Raw genomic sequence first — 21,289 nt, 5'->3', positions numbered from 1 at the left:
ATTATTAAACAGGAAAACATTGGTCAGTTGATGTTTTGTATTTATTATTATTATTATTATTATTATTATTATTATTATTATCTGTCCAGTGTGCTTTGTGTGGAGGCCATTTCTGTCACTGAATATATATTTTTTTAATCTCACAGTTCTGACATTTTTCTCAAAATTGCTGACTTTTTTCACAGTTGTGAGTTGTAAAGTCAGAATTGCAAGATATATAAACTCGCAATTCTGAGAAATGAAGTCTGAATTGCGAGATATAAACAAGAAAATCGGACTATTTTCTCAGAATTGTGAGATATAATGTCAGAATTGTGGGATATAATCTCGAAATGGCGAGAAATAAAGTCAATTGCGAGATATATTTTGACTTTTTTTTCCCTCAGAATTGTGAGATAAATTTGCAATTGTGAGTTATAAAATCTGAATTGCGGAATATAAACTTGCAGTTCTGATAAATGAAGTCTGAAGAATTGTGAGATATAAATTAACAGTTGTGAGTCGTAAAGTCAGAATTGCAGGATGTAAACTCGCAATTGCAAGAAAAAAATTCGGAATTGCAAGATATATGAACCCACAATTCTGAGGAATAAAGTCAATTGCGAGATATAAACTTGCAATTATGATAAATGAAGTCTGAATTGCGAGATATGAACAGCCAATTTTGACTCTTTTTTTTCTCAGAATTGTGAGATAAACTCGCAGTTGCGAGTTATAAAATCAGAATTGTGGAATATAAACTTGCAGTTGCAAGAAATAAAGTCAGAATTGTGAGATATAAACTCACAGTTCTGATAAATGAAGTCTGAATTGCGAAATATAAACAGGCAGTTCTGACTTTTTTTTGAAGAATTGTGAGATATAAATGAACAACTGTGAGTTGTAAAGTCAGAACTGCAGGATATAAACTCGCAATTCTGAGAAATGAAGTCTAAATTGCGAGATATAAACAGGCAATTCTGACTATTTTGTCGGAATTTTGAGATATAATGTCAGAATTCTGCAATATATACTCGCAATTGCGAGAAATAAAGTTAATTGCGAGATATAAACTTGCAATTCTGAGAAATTAATTCTGAATCGCAAGATATAAACAAGCAATTCAGACTTTTTTCTCAGAACTATGTTAAAGAAATTTTGTGTTCTAAAGCCAGAGTTGTAACTTGCAATTCTGAAAAAAAAATGTTTTTATAACTCACAAGATATCACTTAAAAATATAGTGATTGCGAGATATAATAAAAATATAATTGTGAGATATAAAGTCAGAATTGTGAGTTATAAAGTCCAGTTCTGAGGGGGAAAAATACTTTTTTTTTTCTTTCTCAGAATTTACTTTAAAACACACAATTGCGATACATAAACTCACAGTTCTGACTTTTTTCTCAGAATTGTGAGATATAAACCTAATAAACATAATTTCTGACTTCATTTCTCATTCTGACTTTATTACTTGAAGAATTGTGAGATAAAAAGTCGCAAAAAAGTCTTTTTTTTTTATTTTATTATTATTATTTTTTATTCTGTGGTGGAAACGGGCTTCCATAGGTTTTGCAATTTTCTTCATTTTTATCCATTAACAAAAATATCATGCTTCACAAAATTATATGTTTTATGAAATGACAGTATCTATGTCTTTTATGGCTAGTCAGTAGAGAACGGATATTTCCTTGGTAAGAGTATCGGTAGCATGTGTTTGCACGTGAGAGATGCAGACAGTTTTCTAACGATGACAGATGGGGTCTCCCCTGACACATCAGAATACTGGCAGAGTCAAACCAGCCAAACACTGCTGTATATGCCTCTTACTATGTCTTTTTCTTTCCATTTTTTTTTCTCTTATTCTATCCTCTCATTCACTTTATTTCATCAAATTCATATCTTCTGTCTTTGTCACTTAAATAATAACTATATCGTGCTGTTCTTCACCAGCTTTTCTCACATCACCATACCTTCTGCGTCTCTCTGCTATGAAACATGAAGTAATGTTTCATGTGCACAGGGACTTCTTACCTAATTAGGCTCGTACTGGTCAAAGATGCACGTCTGAAGAGACAGCGATTCTCTAAGTATAGCATGCGGTGACTGTAACCTTCATGAAAAACCCGTTACAATTCCTCTGGCACATCAATTTCATGTAGAACACCACGGCACATGGATCTGACACACCAGTATGACATTCAATGCTGGAAAAGAGTCAAGAGAGACTGAATGAAATGGATGGATTGTAAATCTGAGATTACAGAACTGATTCGAGTAGAGCAAAACTGTAGATGTGACATGAACTACGTCCTGCAGGAACTGTGGTTGACCCTGAAAATGCAATGATAAACAACATAAACCAAACTAGGGCTCAGGTGTGTTGTTCTGGAAAAACCAAGTGCATACAAACACACTCATATACACATACAAACAGATGCTGAGGCACATAAGCAGATAGCACACTTACATGCACATGTGCACTCAAACTGCTTCCAGAGGATGCACCTGGGGTCTCAGAATCACCAGAGGTCAGGATCGCATTGACCCAAATCACATCTCCACTTTACACCATCATTTTATACCGCATTACTTTATTATGACAGATCGTAGAGACAATGGGTGAGAGAACTGTTCCTTGATTATTGCTCCATGAATACTGCATGAGGCTGATTCACTCGGTTCTTTTCAGATTATGGGTTATGTTCTCTAAAGTAATCATGACAGTTCAGCTTCCAACTAAATTTTACGCCATTTACATGCACACACATACACACACATTTGCACACAGCCTCATCAGGAAAACAGCAGGGAGAGAGCATGGTTACAGTAAACTCCTTGAACTGACTGTGGTTGAAGTAATGAGTGTATCTAGGTCTCTGCCTGCAGTAGAACTCTTTGATTCTGTTTTGGGCCAGGAAAGGGGAAAAAAAATGACATTAATTAGTGTACAAATGGCTAATTTGACAGTGTTCAAAACCGACACAGTTGAAGTTACAACATCTCTCTTGCCTCCCTTGAACCTACTGAGTTTAAATAAAACCCCGATGTGATGATGTATTTTTATAGGCAAGCCTATAAGTTAGCGTCACACTGGTTCCCTCAACAAAAACCCAACAGGATTGGATTATTGCAGAAAATAAGCTTTGTGAACAACAAAATATGATACTTACATATTTAGTTCATCATGGTAATCTGCACAAATTAAAACTTTTATAAATTTTGAAGCCTCGACGTCATAAACAAACTACACCATAGTAACAAGACTTCAATGTCAGCACCATTAAGCTTCTTGCATCTCTTTTAGGTTTTTTTAAAAAAGTTTTTTTTTTTTTTTTTTTTTTTTGGAGTCATTTTAAGCATAGATATATATGCAGATGCCTCATTAGAGACTTTCTCTATGGGCTGCTATACGTAAGTCATCTGCCATATTGGAATGGTCAACTTTACGTCATTCACCATAGCAATCACTGAATATTCCAAATCCCCCAATCCTGCACAGCCGTTGGTCTGTGAACCTATAGTATGGCGAATGACGTCAAGTTGACCATTCCTAGATTGCGGACACATCTACATGCTTGGAGCGGTCAAATGGGGCATCTATACATATCTATGGTTGCAAGAGCACGATTATAATCACAATGAGACTGTGAAAGTGGTCAAGTGCGGCGTTTCCCAACTCTAGTCCTCCCACCCCCCTGCTTTGCATATTTTGTATGTATCTCTTATCACGTACAACGTTTGTTCTATTTGACTGTGTGTGCCCTGTGAAGTGAACATCACAGGATATTCCGCCATGATTCCATTTCGAAACGAGTGTATATCTTCCATTCAAAAGGCATCGAAGTGTGCGAGATGTGAATTTAAATTGTGTGTTGGTGTGATGTTTAATGTCCCCAATAACCTCTGTAGTTCCATTTATCCACTTGTTAGCATCCATCCCTGCTGAAAAAAACCCCAGCTAAAACCAGGTTGATTGGCTTTAGCTGGTCAACCAGGCTGGTTTTAGCTGGTCATAGCTGGTCAGCAGGCTGGTTTTAGAGGGGTTTTGGCCACTTTTTTTTTTTTTTTTTTTTTTTTTTTTTTGGACCACTGCAGTAGCTGGATTTTGGCCAGGCTGGAAGACCAGCTAAAACCAGCTACTTCCAGCTTAAACCAGTTAAGACCAGCCAACCAGCCTAGGCTGGTTTTAGCTGTTTTTTTTTTCAGTGGGGATGTTTAGTCATGTTTAGTAAATGTGTGTAAAGCCATGTGTGTAAAACTCTCAGACATATTTTAAAGATTCTATGCTGCGAACTTTAAAATTTTCATATACTTTTGAAAATCCAGCGTTTAGTTGATCCTGATAAGCGCTCGTTGTCACAGTTTTAAACACGACGGCTTTCCTCTTTCGTGAGGGGGTTTGGCACCACTGGCATTTTTGTTTCCAGGCAGAGACCGCTACACACGCCTCTCCCGGAAATCCTGTATAATCTAACAAATACGACGATGACTTTAAAACTCCTCAAGGGTTTCCAGCTAATTGTACCTTAGCCAATGTTCCATGGGCGTGGCGTTTGAGGCCGAGACATGCAAACCGAAAGCCTTGTACAGAACGGTTCGATACGAATATGTGTATCGTTGCACCCCTAGTTTATTTATTAGTTTTTTATTATTATGTGTGAAAAAAGACTATTTAGTTGTTTTAGTTTGTTATTTGCCTAATAAATGACCTCTTTTCTCTTTGTGGAGTGATGAGCCTGTTTACTTTAGCCCCGTTTAGCTGCTAAACTTGCTAACTAGCACATTATTAGCAAAGGCGATCGCAAAGATTAATAAAAAAAACCCTTATACTCACTTCTGCTGTTAGTGAAGCTGGATCACAAATGATTTACGCGAACATAGACGGATATATGTAGACTGGGAGGCGCATTCCATTCACAAACAAACGTAATCCACTGCATCTTCAGCCCTGGCTCAGATGTTAAATCTTAAAATTACTTAAATAGGATTTGTGAGTTTCTATTTTTTGCATTCTTACAGTTATTGCTTTTGAATAAATGAAGAATGTGTATAAAACACTACTTTGATGACATTTATATTTGGCTTTAGTGTTGTCACGATACCAAAATTCTGACTTCGATACGATACCTGACTAAAATGTCATGATACTTCTACTAAGAGGGCCCTATGAAATCTGTTTTATTTTTCATAAATTCCATTTTAATTTTAATACTCTATTTTAATGGTTACATTAAAAAATATTTATCAAAAAGCATGTCTAATTAATTGAAATTTATTAAAAGTTTAACAAAAGTTACATGTTTTTAAGGCCCTATGAAATATGTTTTATTATTTTTCAGTTTTGTTTGTGAATCTCTGTTTTCCATGAATTTTCTGGATTCTATTTTAATCATTCCATTACATTTTAATAATCAAAAGCATGTCTAATGAATTTATAAAGGATAATTAGATTTGATAAAGAATTAATTTATTATAGGCTATTTATTTCCTTTCTTATAGAAATACTGTGTTGTGTATTTATAATTTTCTGGCTAATAAATTTTAGTAAATAGGTTTATCGCGGTATATTGTACAACATTACTTGGCTTTAATAAATAGTACATTATATACAAGGTTAGTGTTATTAAATAGAATATACACTATATGGGAACAGTATTTGGACAACTGGCCATTACACCAACAGGGACTTTAATGTTTCTAAATACATAGACATTAATATGGAGTTGGTCCATCATTTGCAGCTGTAATGGCATCTTCTGGGAAGACTTTTCACAAGATTTTTGAGAATTTCTGTGGAAAGTTTTGCCCACAGTGCATTTGCAAAGTCAGGCACTGATGTTTGACGAGAAGGCCTGGCTCACAATCTCTGTTCCAGTTCATCCCAAAGGTGTTCGATGGGGCTGAGGTCAGGGCTCTGTGCGGGCCAGAAAAGTTCTTTCACGCCAAATTCATCCAACCGTGTCCTTACGGACATTGCCCGATTATGCTGGAATAGAAAAGTGCCTTCCCCAAACTTTTCCCACAAAGTTGAAAGCATGGCATTGTCCAAAATGTCATGGCATGCTGAAACAGATTTCCCTTCATTGGAAGAAAAAGAAGTGCATTTGCTTAGAAGAGTTTTCAGATAGAAGTGTCTTTATATTTGTTCCCTTTGCTTGCTTTTTTCATTTTATGCTGGCCTTAAGACAGTAATTATTATGTGTACTCCTTGTAGACAACCAGATAAATTTGTGTTATTTTTCTAAATGTGTCTGTCATACACACACCCAGGAACATTTACGTTTGTAGAATGTATATCTGAGTGAGTGTGTGTGTGTGTGTTTTGTACTAATCTATGTCGTTGTAATCTGAGGAGTTGCATATCCCTGATCTCACATGAGCAGTCTTCTGAAAAACACTCCTAATTGTTCAGTCAGTTCTTTATTTTGAATCGCTATGCTATACAATACTTTCTGATGCTGTTTGACGTCAGAACAATACATCTGCTTTACTCCCTTAATTATTCATTGAGAAACATGTCGAGCGATCAGCGCAAGTCTGCTGAAAGGAACTGCTGGTGCAGTAACTGCTTCATTCCCCTTAGAGCCGCTGACCAGACGGCCTGCAGGAGTGCCTTTAAAGAGCATGATTATGATGATTAATTACATCGTTTAAACTCAGTCTACTGATTTTAGCACCTCTATCTCACTTGCAGGCTTAAACATCCTCACTTTAACTATGATATGTTGTGTGTGTGTATGTGTGTATAAGTCTCTGGATGGTTCTGCCCTGTTTGATACTGTCAGTGCAGATTGACATTCACATTGTAGATGTACAATACACAGAGAATTATACATTACATGCTGTCCCCTACAACACTAGAACTCGTTTTCTTGAGCTGTGCTGTGGTTGTTGTGGTCATGCTTCTCTGTTTTTCTGCAGTGCGCAACACTCCATTTGTCTTTGGTGCAGCTTATTTTGAGCAGACGCTTTAATGTAATCTTAAACGTCTTTCTCAATTTGACTGAAACCAAATCATTTTTGTCCTCTGATTGTTTCAGTGATAGATAGCTTTCTTCTGCAGTGCTGTCAGTTACAAAATACAAATTCACCCCAGCTCACTGAATGCACAACCACATGTGCGCTAACAGATGAAATCTTAAAATAAATAAATAAATAAATATAAATAAATGATTTTATGTATGTATTTATTTATTTAATGAAGTTCCAAACGTAGGTTCGGGAGGAGCGAAATCATTCAGTCCTGTCAATCATCATTACGAGCTTATATAAGCAGCTCTCATTGCACCATCCCAGCCTCAGTTTTTCCGGCATCCCTCCACCTCCCCTTCTCCTCCTCTATTTCTGTTATTCTCCCTCTAGGTAATATCGCAATGGGGGGGTTGAACTCGGCACTCAAGCCAAGCCTCAGGTTCGAGCCTCCATTAAGGACAGTAAGCCAAGTTTGTTTACCATTGGCCATCAGGACTGGATGGGCAGGCGAACTTGTGAGTTTTAATTTAGTATCACCCTGCAGTACAGGTGAGGTCAAAAGTTTACATACACCTGGCAGAATCTGCAAAATGTTATTTTACCAAAAATAGGAGGAATCAATCAAAATGCATGTTTGTTTTTATTCAGTACTGACCTGAATAAAATATTTAATATGAAAGACATTTACATATAGTCCACAAGAGAAAATAATAGTTGAGTTCATAAAAATGACTCCATCTAAAAGTTTACATTTGCTTGATTCTTAATTCTGTTGTTACCTGATGATGATCCACAGAAGATACTTGTTTCCCAGAAGACAAAGTAATTACATACAGTCATTGTTGGAAAGGGTTCAAATACACAGAACTGCTGAAAAACAAAAAATGTTGTGAGAACTGAAGAAAGAACAGTTCAGGACAAACAAGGGACTCATGAACAATTATCACTAAACAAAAAACACAGCTGTGGATCAGTCAGATAACAACACAGTATTAAGAACCAAGCATATGTAAACTTTTGAACAGGGTCGTTTTTATAAATTCAACTATATTATTTTCTCTTGTGGACTATATGTAATCATCTTTCATGTAAAATGTTTTATTCAGGTCAGTACTAAATAAAAAAAATAACATGAATTTTGTATGATCCCTCTTATTTTTGGTAAAATAATTAACATTTAGGTGTATGTAAACTTTTGACCTCAACTGTATATGCTCACCAAGGCTGCATTTAGTGCTCAAAAATACAGTTATTCAATTTTTTATAATGGTTCTTATCATTATCAATGCTGAAAATAGTTTTTGCTGCTTAACAGTTTTGTGGAGACCAAAATAAATTTTTTAGGATTCTTTGGTAAATAATGCCAAAAGACAAATTTTTTGTAACATTATGTTTTTGTCACTTTTGATCAGTTGAATACATGCTTGTTGAATGTATAGGCCAGTATTAAAAAATAAATACATAAATAAAAAATAAAATATTGCATACAATATTATTTTTCCCCCCACCTTCCCACAATCCCACTTATTTTATTCAAATTATTAACAATTATGAATTTGAATATGATTATTAAATTTGGCAACTGTTGCAATTCATGATGCCTAATATTTAAGGGATAGTTTACCAAAAAAAAAGGAAATTCTGTCATTGATTACTCACCCTCATAACGTTACAACCTGGCAAGACCTTCGGTCATCTTGGAATACAAATCAAGATATTTTTGATAAAATCCAAGAGCTTTCTGACCCTGCACAGACAGCAACGTGACTGACATATTCAAGTACCAAAAAGGTAGTAAAATCATCCTTAAAATAATACATGTGACATCAGTTGTTTCATCATAATTTTATAAAGCTACGAAAATACTTTTTGTACGTAACAAAAACAAAAACAACAACTTTATTCAACAATTTCTTCTCTTGTGTACTCTCATGAATGTGAATCGAAGACTGATAAGACTGACGTTTAACAATGTCCTTATTTCTGTTCTGGGCCTTGAATGTTTCAGATGTGTTGCTGTCTACGCAGGGTCAGAAAGCTCTCGGATTTCATCAAAAATATCTTAATTTGTGTTCTGAAGATGAACAAAGGTCTTACGGGTTTGGAACGACACGAGGGCGAGTAATTAATGACAGAATTTTCATTTTTAAGTGAACTATTCCTTTAATGTACTGGAAAAAAATAAAAATTGATGAATGACTTTGTGTGCCGTTTTGAGTACTGTAGGTCCATAGGAAACCTTTTCTTCTGTATGAAATGTTGTTTGCAACAAACATCCACACAAAATATTTAGTCCTTGTGGTCATGTTATTGTTTCTGCTTCTTTCTACCTTGGTCTGGGTCTTGAAAGCAGATTGTGCTATTTCCTCCGTCACACTCTTCAACTTAATGTTGTTATGAACTGTCACAAGTTGACAGATGGATCCTTGGAAACTAATGGTAGCGACAGGCTGTATATTACAGAACGTGCTGTGTAAGTTCTCAGGCACTGGTTGTGCATTAGGCATGTGTAATCTGTCACACATGCAGGTTTATTATCTGCAGCACGGTGAATCTGTTATTATCCCGCACCTTCGTTCTCTGGCCTTGATGCAGAGAAATAAATTCATACTGATAGTAGCACAGTGGTAATACACTCTCACTGCAGAATGCACCCACTTGCATTTTCTCTCTCTTGCTCATCCTCATTTTCGCTCTCTGTCAGCAGTTTTACTGTGCTCCCTGCAAAGTTTGTCGCTAATCCCAACCCACTTGATATCAATAAATCTTATTAAAAACAATGAATTCCCTTTTATCTGGTTCATGGTGTTCACACAGCTGTCCTGAAAGTCTTCACACTTGCTGTGGAGTTTTTTTTTTTTAACTGTTTATGGGATTTAGCAAACTGCATTACTAAAGCTAAGTGGTGCTGTTTTAGACTATGACCAGAAACATATTTTATGCTTTATTAACACATTGCCAGTGCTTTTGTTTTCTGTATTTAGATTTCTGTAACTACTATACACCATCTGGACCCAAATCATAGTTTTAAAACTATGGTTAATTTGTGGTTACCATGGTTCAAAAATTGCCTCATCAACGAATATTGAGAACAGCTTAGCCTTTTTCATGATTAAACCCAATGGTAAAACTTTACAATAAGGTTTCATCTGTTAACATTAACTAACTATATTATTTAACATGAACAAGATTTATATAATATTCATTAATCTTAGTTAATATTAGCCCTTTAACTGTCACCCCCATTTTTGAACACAGACGTGAAAGTGCACTATCTAAACTTAAATTGTTAAAATTCATGAACAAATAGCCTGTATTTTCTAATATGATTTTAAAGTACCATTTCGATGGTAATACAATGTCAGATTTGAAAATGGGTTTCAAAGGATGAGTTTTGAGGTTTTAAACTTTAAATTGATATATAATTTATGATCATTTTTAAAACATGATAGGGAAAAAAGGCAACGAAAAAGTACTTTTGGTGACAAAGGTCAGAACTCCTGTTATTATGTGGATTTTTGAGGTGCACTGTTGTCATAAATTAATCTTGTAAAATCATAATAATGATTTAATCATTTATTGTAATCATAAATTAAAGTTGTATCTGTTAACATTAGTTCATGTACTGTGAATTAACATAAAATTTTATTTCAGTTAATGTTTCTTTTAAGCAATATTAATTTAAATTAAATTAATTAAAAATAGTTTGAAACATTAACTATAATAAAATTAAATAATTATTCTTCTTTTCATGATGTACTCAAATTACTAAAACTGAAGCTAAATTTAAAAATAATAAAAATATAAAATAAACTATATGGACATTAAAAAAAAAAATGACAAAAACACAACAAAATTACTAAAGTTTTAAAATTTAAATGAAAATGGAAAGTATAGAAATATTTAAAAATATTTAAAATGTTAATAAAAAACATAATATGTCTCCTAAATACTAAAATAATAATTAACCTGACAGCAAAGATAATTTACTGGTTTTGAATCACTGTTCAGCTTCATCTCATGCAGCTCTAGTTTAACACTGGTTAAAACTATAATTACTTAATTAATAATTAATAAATTAATTTTCTTATACAACACTAGTTTATATTACAATTTTTGACATTTGACACATTTGTTGGCATTTTTGTATTAGTATTTCATGTGTTTCAGCTAGAATCTTCATATTTTAGGTTTTTTTTAACGAGATGGCTAATTTGCATGACCGGACTAGTACAAATTTGTACGTTTTGTGAAAAATTGTACGCATTTTACAAGGTGGCAAATTTGTAGGAATTTGTAAGAATGACCGCCCTAAATCTACCCCTCAAAGAAAAAGAGTGAGGTTGTACAAATGTATATAAATTAGCCACTTCATAATATACGTCCAGCTTGGTCATGAAAATGCTGTTTAGCTCCATGAAGCCTGAGCCAGATGGACACCAATGTCAAATCTAATATAAATGTTTTATTTTCTCTCCCTTCTCTCTCTCTCTCTACTTCTGTCTGTCTAGGAACCTCGGGAAATCTGGACTGCGAGTATCATGCCTCGGTCTGGGTGAGTATTACATTATATCGAAGAAGATATTTCCATATGCTGTATGTTTTTGGTGCAGTAAATCAGCAGATAGCAGCACAGACAATTTTTGCAGTGTTTGGTACTGTTTAACAGTTCATTAATCATGAAACCACGCTGATTCTCTAGCATTTTCCTTTTTTCATAAAACACACACACACACAATCTGGCTCTTGATGTCTGGGAAAGGAGGACTGGGACTTGAACAGTGGGATATATGAACGCAATTACAAAAGCTGAAGTCTGGTAACCGGAGTGGGCCAGTCAGCTTCGGTACCTCTGAGACGACAAAAGGCAGACTCAGCTTTCAGAGTGAAGCAGGCCAACGCTACAGGGACTCCGTATGCCTGTGTGTGTCTTTTAAAATATGGCCACTATAGTGTATGTTTGTTACTAAATATAAAAATATCCAGGAAGATAAATAGCTCAGAATGCGATGCTCATGTAGGAGACACAGGTTTGAACCTGGCCTGTGTCTGGTCATGATCCCATTCTTCTCTCTCGTTTTCTCTTTCTCTCTCCCACTCTTCACCTGTATGTCAATAAAAAAGTGACAGAGCCCAAAATAAAACTATCATGTATGCTCCTATACAACAGTGGTTTACAACTGGCAATCTTTACAACATTCCTGCTTAGTGTACTTGTAGGCACATGCATTTTGGCAAAAATATGAAGTATCTGTTTTAAATACATCAATTGAGTAAACAAATCAGTGATTAGCTTATTAATGTAACCTGTCCTTGCAGAACAATTCACTGAACAAATTGGAAAAAATTCAAAAGATTCATTGAGAAGAAACAATAGTTTATTTGTGATGACTAGGGAATTGGTTGAGTGAATGAATCAGGGTCACTAAAGGAATCAGTGAACAAATCTAAACAAATCTTTTTGGTAAACAAAATTCATTCAAATGATTCATTTAGAAGAAACTATTGTCTATTCATGACAAATCAATTTTTTAAGGAATCATTTGAGTAAATGAATCATCGTCACACATTTATAATATAACATGTCATGCAGAAAGGGTCACTGAAGGAATCAGTGAACAAATCTGAACTAATCTTTTTGGTAAACATATTAAAATTATTCATTTAGAAGAAACAATTGTCTATTCATAACAAATCAGTTTTTTACTAAATCAGTTGAGTAAATGAATCAGTGATGCACTCAAAATGTAACCGGTCCTGCAGAAAGGGTCACTAAAGAAATCAGTGAACAAATCTGAACTAATCTTTTTGGTAAACATATTCAAATGATTCAATTAGAAGAAACAATTGTCTATTCATGACAGATCAGTTTTTAAGGAATCAGTTGAGTAAATGAATCAGCGACGCACTCATAATGTAACGTCATGCAGAAAGGGTCACTAAAGAAGTCAGAGAACAAATTTAAAAAAATCTTTTTGGTAAACATATTCAAATGATTCATTTAGAAATAAAAATTGTTGATTCATGACAAATCAGTTTTTAAGGAATCAGTTGAGTAAATGAATCAGTGGCACACTCATAATGTAACACAAGGAATCAGTGAACAAATCTGAACAAATCTTTTTGGTAAACATATTCAGATGATTTATTTAGAAGAAGCAATTGCTTATTCATGATGACTCAGATCTAAACTAATAATTTTGGTAAACAAATTCAAAAATGTATTATTTTTTTCAGTGAATGACTTTTACAAATCAGTTGGGTAAATGAATCAGTGACATGCTTATAATGTAAACTGTCCTGCGGAAAGAGTCCCTGATTTAATCAGTAAACAGATGTTTTTGGTAAACAGATTCAAATGATTCATTTAGAAGAAACAACTGTTTATTCATAACAATTTTTAGGGAATCAGTTCAGCAGTTGAATCAGTGACACACTTATGATGTAACCTGTCCTGCAGAAAGGGTCACTAATCGGTAAACAAATCTAAACTAATCATTTTGATGAACACCTTCAAAAGCTACATTTATTTATTTATTTTTTATGTCTTTTTTTAACAAATCATTTGGGTAAATGAATTAGTGACACACTTATTAATGCAAACTTTCCTGCAGAAAGAGTCTATCAATACATCAAGAAGAAAGTATTTTGTTTGGGTGAACAACTGTGTTTTTTAATGAATCAGCTGAATAAATAAATTGGTGGCATGCTCATAATGTAACTTGTAATGCAAAAAGTGTCAGATCCAAGAGTTTCAAATGATTCAAAAGATTACATTTGTCATTTGGTCAAAACTAGCAAAATTAAGCATATTCCAACAGAGACAGGTTGCTTAACATACTTTCGTCCTCAAAAAAACTTGAAAAAAACCAATGCAAAATCAAGGAAAATATGACCCAGGCCATATTAAATATGGGTTCAGTTTCAACAATCAAAAACATTGCTTATGAAATTATCAGCATAATACATCAAAAGAACACTTTTACATAATATAAACAATTTCATTGCCATGTGATGTCTGATTCAAATCATCTGGGTCCTGAAGTGAAACCATCTGAGAAGCATTGATCTAAAACATCCTGTACTCTTTGTTTCTAAGAATCCACTACAGAACATGAATGGGTCAAAAGCTCCTTTATAATTGCGTTTCATTTAATAAAGCTATTTTGTCTGAATTGAATTTAAGTGAAGTGCGCCACTTTTGTCACTGAGAGAGCTAACAAAAAATTGCTAAATTTAACGTGAATTCAAACGTGAACAACAAAAGCATGCAGATTGAGACTGAGAACAGCTCAGATGTTTCAGTACTAGAATGTCTGAATATCATTTTCCAAGAACATAAAGTGCATGTTAGTCATATCACAGCTCTGTGAGACAAATCGATGGCTCATGTGCTGTGTCACATCTGTATTTATCACAGAGCACACCAGACAGGTCGAGGTGATGGCGCCATCACGTCTGTCTCCACAACAAGTTAGGAATCTGTTATGTAACTCAGATTTTTCAAATCAAACACTAGGGACAGAGAAAAGGATATCTGACTCTAGTATAGAAGGAACATGAGTTAAATATAGAAAGAGGCAGGTTAAGTGTGCAGTAGAGAGTCTATGTGGGTTTGGAGAACATAGGAGGAGACTCACCTCAGCCTTATTCAAAGACTATAGACTTATATAAATCTGTCTTTGTATCTTTCTGTTGGTCTGAGTTGGTCTTTTTTTCTTTTTTAACTACATTTGAATAAACATGAGCCAAAATAGTCAATGTTACAGGAAAAGATTCTTTGGATGAGGATGATAGTTGGAGTTGACAGGGTCAGGAGAATTTTTTGTATGAGCAAAATTGAGAGCAGCCGCCCAGGAAGCGGTCTCATGCAAAGGTCAGCTTGCTGCCAACTGGCAATCTCCCATAATGCCATAAGTGCACAAAACGGGTGGTTCTACACCAATGTTTAGGCAGGGAGCACACTCAGAGACGGCTGCCCACCGCGGATGCTGCCAAACTGCATTAGGCAAAGCAGGAGAACACCTCAATGCACCAACAGCTTCTCACAATTCAACTCTGAAGAGCAGATCATAGCTAGTAGAGCATTTCATTAAAAATACATCCTTAAAAAGCAAAAGTTCTCAAGTGATTTCTCTTAATCAAGAGCAAATGTAAAGTTCAGTATTCTCTTTCAGCCCCTGTAAAGTTTTTTCAGTGGCTTGAATGGGCAGGATATGCCAGGACTGAAGATACAGTTCACCTGGGGTGCGTTTCCCATAAGTATAGTTAGCCAACTATGATTGCACATTCTATTGTTAGTTCAATGATACTGTTCACAAACAGCATTCACAAACAGCATTGAGTACTTGTGTAATTGGAACTACAGTTCTCGACCTGTGGTTAGAAGAATAGTTTCCTATGGTTTGACATGCAGACAATAGATTATTTTTTTTGGGCACAGTGCTGTAGTCTGTAATCATAACTGTGTACAAAAACAATTACAAGTGCTCACTGTTTTACCACCTCTAGTGTTCGTTTCTGTTGGAAACTGCAGTGAACTTATCGGTACGAATTTCGTGTCTTGCAAAGAAGTTCCCAGAGGTACCAGAGTCAGTGGGGACCATTAGCTGTTCTTCCAACCTGATCTCATGATAAAAACATACCTGTGAGAACTTTTTCGCAAGACGTGAAATACGTAGCGCCATGTATGTTTCGTGACATATTCAGTGTTAAATGTCCACTGAGTGGTGGTAAAAGAGTGTTCTTTTTTTTTCCCCAGAACAGATGAACGTGCATGTAGTACATTTTATGTGACGCTGTTTTTTTTTCCGTTGAGTGGTGCTATAACTCTAATGCTCTGTGATGTTTTAAAATAACATACCATCTGCACTACACCTAAATCTTCTCCATAGTATGAACAAAAACATCATGTAAAACGTCATGTAAAAACACAATCGCATGGCATTTTAGCTTGTTTTTCACTCTCTCATCTTTCATCTCTTGTATCGTGAGTCATGTTTTCCACAGGATTCGTACCCAAGGATTCTACATCCTAAGTCCAATTCCGTACCAGCTGAGCTACCGAGCAAGCTTGTTATATAATACAATGGAGTAGTTCAGCCAACAAAGATAATTCTGTTATCATTTGCTCACCCACAGATTTTTATAAACCTGTATGAGTTTCTTCCTTCTGTTGAGCACAAAAGAAGATATTTTGAAGAATGTTTTTAATCAAACAGTCAATGGGGGCCAGTCTCACGACCAGTTAGTATGTATTTTACGAGGTGGTTAATTCATACGAATTTGCACGACCTCCCTCGTATGATTTTGTACGTTTGTACATTTACTCCTTGTTTTCTTTGAGGGGTAGGTTTAGGGACAGGATTAGGGGTGGTCATTCGTACAAATTCCTACAAAGTTGTCACCACGTAAAACACATATGATTTTTCACAAAATGTACAAATTTGTATGCGCCATGTCGTATGAATTCATATTCATAGCCACCCTGTAAAATATGTACAAATTGCCGTAAGATCGGGTTGGACAATCAGCTGTTATTCTTCAAAATATGTTATTTTGTGTTTAGCAAACAACTCGAGGGTGAGTAAATGATATCATATTTTTCATTTTATAACGACTTATCCATCTAAGAACCAAGTTACATCATTCCACAGGAAACACACCCCAGGCCAGCAGTGTGAGCGTATTATTGATCGTGCTTAGATATGCAAAATGTAGTAGTAGTAGTAGGCTTTTTGAGCATAAAACAGACTTGGGGATATTAGCAATTCCCTAATGTAGTGCAATCAAAGCTAATGAGATGGGCAGAAATGAGAACCAAGAAGTTAGGCAATTCTCCATATTTCTGTCAGCGTTTTCTCTCAGCCTCATTTCTCTTTCTTTCACTTTTACTTCTTTTCCCAGGTTATTTGTTCCTTGTGGCCATCAGCTTATTGAATGACTCTAAGCCACTTGGACGTAGTTGTAAAATGGTTTGTAAAGTAAATTCAAGCTCTGTCTCTAAGGGATAAGATCACTATGTTTATATGTACACAAAAAAAGAAATATTTGATTTTTTCCTATGTTGGCCCTTGGATCATTTCCCACACCCTGAGGAGAAAGCCTACTCACCTCAAAATGTCACTCACGGAAAAGTTTCAGAGGCCCAGAAAGGTTTATTTCTGTAAACACCTCAGAATTTCATCACCATAAAAGTTTTGTCATCCTGCTGCTCTTGTAATCAAGTCCCTCAGGCTAAGGTTAAACAGACTTGAGGTGCATTACAACAATCTCTCTTTTTGTTGTTGTTTTGTTTTTTGTTTTTTTTTAAGAGAGAGAGAGAGGAAGAGAGATGGAAGAGTTAGGTCCCCTCACAGGTTACTAAGGGATGTAGACCAGTTATTTAATGTATTCCTGAGGCAGTGCCTGATTTGGCACTCTTTTGGCAGTGTCAATTTAAAATATTTTTGGGAAATGGGATAACATCTACGGGAGTTTTTGTTTTTTTTGTTTTTTCTTTTTTTTTCTAATGAATTGGATTTTGAGTCATCACAGTTGGGGTCTAGTTTGAAAGGAGTGTGAAGTTGATTGTGAGGGTGTATATACACAGACAAAGCAAGTAAGATTTAAATGAACAAATAAATACATAAATGCAGTTCTTTCTACTACTTTACACTTTCAATTTTTTTTCAACATTCAAATTTGTTTTCAACACCTAGTTTTGCCTGATTCTCTGTTTCCTGATCACCTGCCTGTCTTGGATTTTGCTCTCGTCTTGTCATTTGGACTCTGTTTGTACCTCGCCTGGATAATTATCTGTCTGTGGATTATTCGCTAGGCCTCATCCTTTGGATTATGTTTGGCATTGATCGACCTACGCCTGTTTATCCGAGTACTCTTCTGGCCAGGGTCATAATATATATATATATATATATATATATATGTGTGTGTAATACATTTCACAAAAGTGAGTACACCCCTCACATATTTTACATCTTCTTAAGGAACAATACTATAGAAATGAAACTTGGATATATATATGAAGAGTTCAGATGCAAAACCAGCTAAAAGCCATCTCGGTCAAAAATGAGATAATGATACTGAGTGAATGCTCCTGACACATATTATACATCCATCAAATACTTTTTCTTCAAACTCACTAAATTTCAGCCTCAGCCCAATCAGAAGTGCCAGTACTTACATAGAAACCTATACAAAGTAGCCAGAAAGAAATGCTCATTTTAAAGAAAAACATCAGATGGATATAGCTGGTTTTGCATCTAAACTCTTCATATATATATATATATATATATATATATATATAAAATGTCTGACAGCACTCATTTTAATTAAATGAAATTGTAATAATATATATATATATATATATATATGTATATATATATACTTTTTTTTTTTTTTTTTTTTTTGCTATAAAAGGTGTTGTCAGGATGTGGAAATTGAAACTGATGCTATACCAGCAGTAATAAACAGAATTATTCCTGAGCAGCTATGGAATTTCCTATCAAACTGGTTCATATAAACCCATTATACCTGTGGATGTCTATACCAGGGAAAGGCAAAACTTATCCTAGCTTTACATACTCTGTCTATGCAGCTTGTTAAATCGATGCCCCCCAAGAGACAGGACCTGTTAGACCGCTGCTGTTCCGAGGTGTCTAGAACGGGGAATAAAACAGTAATCTATATACAGTCTACATTAGCTGCATATGGATCTGCCTAACAGCAGGGGATTTGAATGTGATGTAGCATTCAGGAGCTCAGTCATGCCCAAGACTGATTCACAGCAGGATTAGGATCAATGTGTTTGGCGACAGACTGAGCTCCTGTGTTAATTAGATGAGAAATAACATACAAAGGCATGGAGTATGAAATCCAGCCAACCATTTCAAAATATGCAAGTTTAATTTAGTCAAATGAATGATCCTTGAATGACATTGATTCATTCAGATTGCGCTAATGTGGCCACACCTTCAGTGAATATGAGTGAAGTCAATACTATTTAACTCTGGACAGTTTTCACTTTAGTTCATTCTCACCTCATTTCTTAAGGGTCATTTTGAAGGAACTCCTAGGAAAGTCTTTATCTGAAACTCCATCGAAATTATTCATCCTACGCAAAGAAAAAATTCGGACAGAGAAGGTTAACACCAGACTATTAACATTTTAAAGCTGAGACATGCAGGTGGCTGGACCAAAATACTAATGTTCCTGGAGAGAAAGAGTGAGAGAGAGAGGAATTAACAATAAGTTTCTGCACAGTCATGCTGACCTTATACATGCTGCCTAAAACTGTGGTGTCAATCAGATGGATGATCTACTCAACTAGTTTGTTCAATTATAAATGTTGTGAGTTTAGTATCAAGGTCAAGGATGTGAAATCGAACTGGTCAAATGCTTTATTCAAATGTTTCTGCACTCTGAAAACTAAGTAAAAAATATTTTCATGTGTCCTCCTGTCAGCCTCTGCTTGTGAAATGTTGAATTTGTCTGTGTGTGAAAGACTCATATTGCCCAAAGCGCTGTCAGTCCTACCCATAAGTGACATGTTTGCTTTGCCCGTCATATATCTGAGTTCTAGTGAGAGTTAATTTGCTGCCTTGTTTTCACAATTTCACTCTTGCCATCAGCACAGCGCCTACATGTCACTGACCCGCTGGCCTTTTCCCCCTCCTCTTGTCCTCTTTAAAATGACCTTGGCTCTTATCTGCATATTGTGACATTTCTACAGTCAGCGGAAGTTAAACACAATATAGAAACGAAAGCTACATATGTAATTATGTGAGTGTGTTGCTGATATTGACCATCATGATTAAAAGGATAGTTCATCCAAAAATGAAAATTCTGTAATTAATTACTCACTTTCTGTCTGAAAAGAAAAAAAAAATGGCTTTATTCAACAATTTCCTCTCTTCCAGGTCAATCTTCAATGTATGTTCATAATGTGCCGTGACGCACTGATACATTTTAAAGTTGATCTGAAAGATTTATGAATTAGATTTATCTGGTTCTCAAGTTCAACTCAGTGATCAAGTCATATTGATTAAACAGCTCATTGGATTGGAATATTAGCAGTAAATAATGACGTGAACATCACCCAAAGCTATTGTATGTCATCAGAATATAGCACACAAGTCATCTGGATTACTATTGTGATACTTACAAGATCATTTTATGGTGCTTCTGCCTTTTTTAACTGTGTTAGAAAATAGTAAAAGTTTTTCAAGCTGAAGAAAGTAAATCACATTGGTTTGAAATAGAAATGCCACCTCCTGAAGTACAAATGCTGTACATAACTGCTTTGCTTTCCTAAAGTCACCTATTGGGACATCTAGAAATAGGAAGATGGTTGCTGATGTCAGCAGCATTTTGTAGAAGAGTGTGATTAAATATAGCACAGCTTTACTTGACCCCACTGCAGCAGTGAGTGAGTGGGCAGGAATAAAGTTATGATAATTCCCCACGCTAAAATAGATCTCCATCCCTCATTAAAGCTCATAGCGTAACCGCCTCAGAGGCGCAGAACATTTCCCAATATCCTGGTGCTTCATAAGCAATGTGCCGTAAATTCAGGGTCTTCTCCACTGTCAAACCACAGCAGCATTACATCTCTGAGTCAGACAGCAGCTGCTATTTATAAGCTCTGTTGGCTGAGCTTGTAACTTCTGTTCTGCTGGCCTGGATTTACAGCTCTTTGGAGTATTTTCTCTGAATCTGCAGCTGTTAGAAAGAGGTAAAGCTTCTCCGCTGTAGGTTCCCACTGCTGGAGTAACCGGCTAAAAACAGCCGATCCATAATTCAGCTGGAGTGGCACCGTAATTAGGCTGATCGTGCTTTAGGAGAGATTGTGCCATTTTCAAATGTCACACTTTTTAATGTATTTGGGGTTGAGTAAATATTTTGAAGGTTTCGAGTATGGACCTTAAATATAAATTTAAATGCACCAATCTAATGAAATGTAAATGTTAAATGTAAAAGTGGATACAGTTTAGTAGACAGGAGATTTTGCATTAAATAACTGTTATTATGCATGTGACCTTTGGTACTTGGGAAATAGAGAGTAGCAAAAATCTTAGTGTATTTGAGCACTTTGAAAACAGTGATTTGAAATGTATGTTTTCTCAAGCTCTAACAGTGTCTTTTGTTGTTTGTTGACAGTGGTCAAAGTGTCACCAATTACCTTTTTATTTAAATATTTAGCTTTTCATTTTTTTTTTAGGGGTCAAGCACCAAAGGTGCAAAGGCATTCCTCTTTTTATTTGTTTGTTCTGCTCTTGAGTCTATTGCAGTCCATAGAACTGCTTGCGGGAAAGTTATGAAATTTGGCACACTGATAGA

The 21,289-nt window shown here is 35.3% G+C and overlaps 1 protein-coding gene across 3 annotated transcripts in view; it reads left to right on the top strand.

Moving 5' to 3' along the window:
• kcnab1a (potassium voltage-gated channel subfamily A regulatory beta subunit 1a) overlaps positions 1 to 21,289 on the top strand; it is a 127,949-nt gene that overhangs the window by 69,542 nt on the left and 37,118 nt on the right. For all 3 annotated transcript variants that reach the window (XM_051135551.1, XM_051135553.1, XM_051135552.1), the window contains exon 2: positions 11,464 to 11,507. In XM_051135551.1, the coding sequence (XP_050991508.1) occupies positions 11,464 to 11,507 (44 nt within the window). The remainder of the gene's footprint in view (positions 1 to 11,463; positions 11,508 to 21,289) is intronic.

This window comes from Labeo rohita, chromosome 18 (assembly GCF_022985175.1).
Source record: "Labeo rohita strain BAU-BD-2019 chromosome 18, IGBB_LRoh.1.0, whole genome shotgun sequence".
Lineage (NCBI taxonomy): Eukaryota > Metazoa > Chordata > Actinopteri > Cypriniformes > Cyprinidae > Labeo > Labeo rohita.
This window is presented reverse-complemented; position numbering and strand designations above follow the sequence as displayed.